Source organism: Morone saxatilis, unplaced genomic scaffold, assembly GCF_004916995.1.
Source record: "Morone saxatilis isolate NCDOM2014 unplaced genomic scaffold, NCSU_SB_2.0 Contig17, whole genome shotgun sequence".
Classification (NCBI taxonomy): Eukaryota; Metazoa; Chordata; class Actinopteri; family Moronidae; genus Morone; species Morone saxatilis.
Genome location: NW_023339729.1, coordinates 23821828 through 23826608, shown reverse-complemented (window position 1 = coordinate 23826608; position 4781 = coordinate 23821828). Strand labels below are relative to the sequence as shown.

Below are 4781 nucleotides of genomic sequence, written 5' to 3'. Positions count from 1 at the left end.
TTCTTTCAAAGTGTTACTGTGTCAGGGTTGGTAATTGATTTTTTTGTTATGTTATTGTTTATCAGGAGCTCACCTGATCAACACCAACTGTTCATCAGCCCACAATCGTCAGGCCCTCTCCTGTAAAATGGCTCTGGAATATGACACCTTTATCAACTCCGACAAGAAGTAAGGCACACTCCACACACACACACACTTGTTACAAACGCACACAAAGAGCATTTTACTAACTCTCAGCCTCATCTGTTGTAGGTGGTTCTGTCACGTCGACGATGATAACTACGTGAACGTCGGCTCCCTCCTGAAGCTCTTGTCTCAGTACAGTCACACACAGGACGTTTACATCGGCCGGCCGAGCCTCGAACGCCCAATAGAGGCCACAGAGAAGCTTGGCACCACTGACATGGTAAACATTCCCCTATTTATTATTAATTACTGCCTTTTATTGCCGTTTTTTTTTTTTGATTGTTAAAAATGGTTCTCAGGATCTCAGGACACTTTTCAAATAGAGCAGGTCACACCATACTCCTTATTAAATTATTTACAGAGGCCCAACAGTTCCCATCATGACCAAACTTTTGGCAGCGGTGGCAAGAAAAAACCTTCTACGAGAGAGACCTCGGGCAGACTGCGGCTCTAAGTGGGCGGCCATCTGCCTCGACCGGTTGGGGTATTGCACCAGTAAAAAAATAATAATGAATAAATAATGACATGCATACTCCCTGCTCCGCTGCTAAAATATGCATCTTGATCTCAGTCCCTGGGTAGCCTCTAGCTTCTTAAAAATATTCTTCAAGTTACACAAGAAACATTAAATGCAATTAAAGGAATGTTCACTTGTCTCCTGGGATCAGCTACCCACAGAGTGAGATCTACACTGGTTTTTCCCTTACTGGTCCCAGCACTGCAGCACAACATACAGTGATGTATTACAGCTCCTTTATTCATAATTTATGTGTGTTTGTGTACAGAAGCAGGTGCGTTTCTGGTTCGCCACAGGAGGAGCAGGATTCTGTCTGAGCCACGGCCTCGCTCTCAAGATGAAACCCTGGGCGAGGTAAATCTTCACTTAGATAAATGACATGTCAGTCATATCCTCAGATCTCCTCCTTTCTTACGCTCTTTACTTCTTTCTCTGTCTAGTGATGGCACTTTCATGGCGACAGCTGAGCACATTCGTCTCCCGGACGACTGCACCGTTGGTTACATCGTGGAGGCGCTGCTGGGCGTGAGCCTCACCCGTTCAGCGTTGTTCCACTCTCACCTGGAGAACCTGGGGCTTGTGTCAGACATACACAGCCAGGTACACACACACACACACACTTACACAAACAGACATACTGATCTGCCAGCTGTCTAAACAGCTGTGTTTTCTTTTTGCTGTCCCCTCTTTAGGTGACGCTCAGCTACGGCACAGTGGAAAACAGCAGAAACACTGTCAACCTGAAAGGAGCATTTTCAATAAATGAAGATCCCACGAGGTAAAATATCTGTCTATATGCAGGAAGGTACATCTGGGGATAACTATTATTTTTATTATTAACCCATTCATTGTTTGGTCATGAAATGGTGAGAAATTGTTGTGTTTTATCACAACCAGAAAGCAAAGACACTTAATTATCACATAAGACAAAGAAAAGCAGCAAATCCTCACTCACTGAGTAGCTAATGAAGAAAAAAATGAAACTTTGATTTAGCCATTGTCTGCAGGCCCAAAATAAAAGCGGTCTTTTGGGGGTTTTCTGTCACAAAATGTTCTTTCTCTGTGAATATTTACAGTACAGGAGTCATATTACATCACAATACAAAGGATAAAACACAAACTAATCTTATCTTCCTGAGAATAAGGGGGTTTATTTTTTATATATCCCCTTCCCTTCTTTCTTTTGCTTTTGCTTTTGCTTCCTTCAGTCAGTAATGGTATCATTGTGTATTGAATTGGGCTAATTGTCATTATTTCTGTACCTTGTCAATAGACAGTGATGGCAGTGTGCCTAGAGGGTGGGAGGGAGGGAGGGTTAGAGGTAATGAGATAAGCTTGATTGGTTAATTGTAAAAGATCTTTTCAAACAATCAATAGTACACTGTATATTGTATTTTTTTGTCTGTTCCAGGAAAAGCATTTTAAAACATGTGTACTACAATTCTCCTTTATGTAAGCACTTCTTGTTGTGAATGTTTTACTACTATGACAAGTTTCCTGGCTTTGTTCATTGTGTGTATGTGTGTGTGACTTGTATTCACAGTCTTATTTTGAAATCCCCAGTGGACAGCTTCCAGGCATTGTGACACTCATTTCCCTCTCTTTCTCAGGTTCAGGTCGGTCCATTGTCTGCTGTACCCAGACACTCCTTGGTGCCCCAGCCCCCAGCGGCTTTAACAACCCATCCAGGGACACAGGCAGAGGAGAATGAGTAAACGTCTGACTAGACTCAATGTGGAGGTGGAAATCATTGCAGACATCCAAGAATAAAATGGAATCTTACTGCTGCCCTCTTCTGGCTCTGAAACGTGGACATTAACGTTTTCCTCACGTCCAACAGTGGTCTGAGTAGCAGACTTTTATTAGTTTGACACCTGAACTCTGTTTGGTGTCAAAAGGCAGCAAGAGAAGAAGACCAAACTTTCTGGATGGATAAAAAAATGGAGACAACTTTGCTGTTCTTAGATCCTGAAGATCTAAAGTTTGACCTGAGGGTATGAAAAGGGTTTATCCTCTGTACGGTGGACAGCTCCAAATGTAGAGCAGAGTCTCTATCTGAGGCTCAGCTGTCTAAGCTCGACATCCATCAGCCTTCTGTAGCTTGTTTCATCATTTTTTCAGTTTTGGTAACCCTGTACTCACAACATAGCTACAACTAAGTCAGAGAGGGCAAAAAACATGGCAGTCAGACCACTTGACTGTTAATGAAAGTGACGTTTTTGTAAAGGCTTCAACAATTAAGATGTACCATTAAATTAGAGAGCTTTAGAGTTGCTTCAAGATATATATATTTTTTTTTTTTTACCTTTGCACAGAGCAAAGCTAGACGTTTCCCCGTCCCCATCTTTGTGCAAAGTTAATCTAACCGGCTGTGCTCACCCATCTCTTGGCAAGAATTTCTCAAAATGTGAAATTATTCCTTTTAACTACTTTATTTGAAGGTACAACTGAAGTGAAATGTCAGTAATAATCCCATTGCACTGATAAACTGTAGAGTAGGTCAAAGTTGAACCAGTAAGTCATCTGTAAACTACTGTAAACTCTCTCTTCGACTAATCTGGGTTTTTTTGCCCCTCCAAAACGTCTTTTTAGCGATCTTACCACATCCTCCAGATCACAGCAATTAACTTGTTGAGTACAGTGTTATTATAGAGAAGAGAAATGATGGCCAAGTTGTAATAAATCAGAGTTATCCTTTAACTGTAGTGGTGGATAAGTGGAAATACTGACATGTTTGTGGTGCTGGATGAAAAGTCAGAGAAGGACCAAAGGCCGTGAACGTCTGTACCACTGCCATGGCTAAAGATGAGACTGATTTCGAATGTAGTTTTATTGCTGTCATCCCACTTTTCCACCATCACATACAGTCCTATATTAGTAGTACAGGAGTTGGATCTGCTCAAAGAGACTCTAAACTGCTGCTGTTCAATGCTTTTCCCTCACAATCTTGTACATTTCCTGTGTCTTGGCTCCAATTTCTCAGCTGTGAAAGATGTGAATGTGTTATTTGGTTGCCCATCTGCACCCCTACAGGCTCCAGTGTTAACCAGTTTGGATTCAAAACATGAAGTGAAGTAATCAACACAGAAATGCAGAAGGAACATTCATTTCAGCATGATGTGGCAAAAAGCATCAGGAAGGATTTCAATGGTTTTATAGAATCCAGACTTTTTATCTGAAGTTCTCATCTGTGTTCAGTATTATCTTTTCTCTTTCTCGCATTGTATTATTTCTGCTGTTTGCAATTCATCATATGACACAAACAAGATATTAGAACATTAGAACATTTTGGGAAATGCACTCATTGGTTTTCTTGATTAGACTTAGATGAGATGACTGATACCACTGTACGCTATATATGGAGCTACCAGTTAGCTTAGCCAACTGGAAACAGCTAACCATGTCTTTCTTTCCAATATAACTCCTTTGTAAAACCACTTTTTAAACTTTTACATGGTTTTTAAACTTCAGTTTGTGTACAGGTTAAACAAAGAAGCCGCTGTTTGAGGGTGGATCATTTTTACCTTTTTGGTTTCTTGGCAGAAATGAAATATTTCTTTTAAATATTCTCTATTTCATATTGTGAACTCATCTAGTAAGGCCTCTGTTATACCAAATATTTTTTCTAAAAGGTGGCGATCACCTGGCTGTATCCATTTAAATGGGTGGATTACCATTGTTTTTTTGATTGATTTAAAACGTTATACAGTAGCGGTGTAACAAAGATATTCCCATTGAGGTTTTATTGACAAATGACTCATGTTGGGTCGTCCTCTATCTTTCTGTGCATTGAAAGCAGTTGTTACAGCTGACTGAAAGTCATTAAGTTAAATTCTGTCCCTTGTTAAACGAATGTATATGATGAACCGTTGCTTCTGAAGCGTACATGCTTTCTCCAGTATCTGGACTTTATGTAGACATTATGGTTGTATAATAAAAACTGTTTTTGGTCAAATACTTGAATGTGTTTCTGAGATTGACACTTTCTGGGATTTTAAATGGGGGTTGTAAGAGCCCTTTCACCCCAGACCTTGTTTATGAGCTGGTGGGCTCCTGTCTGGAGACCCCCCCCCCCCCC

The 4781-nt window shown here is 40.7% G+C and overlaps 1 protein-coding gene across 1 annotated transcript in view; it reads left to right on the top strand.

Annotated features, from left to right (window-relative positions):
- LOC118327384 (beta-1,3-N-acetylglucosaminyltransferase lunatic fringe-like) overlaps positions 1-4195 on the top strand; it is a gene marked incomplete in the record, with an annotated part of 9345 nt that extends 5150 nt beyond the window's left edge. Inside the window, 6 exon segments of the mRNA XM_035660719.1 lie at positions 66-168; positions 253-406; positions 972-1057; positions 1144-1303; positions 1396-1481; positions 2314-4195. Coding sequence (XP_035516612.1) covers positions 66-168; positions 253-406; positions 972-1057; positions 1144-1303; positions 1396-1481; positions 2314-2380 — 656 coding nt within the window.
- Between the last annotated feature and the right edge of the window lie 586 nt (positions 4196-4781).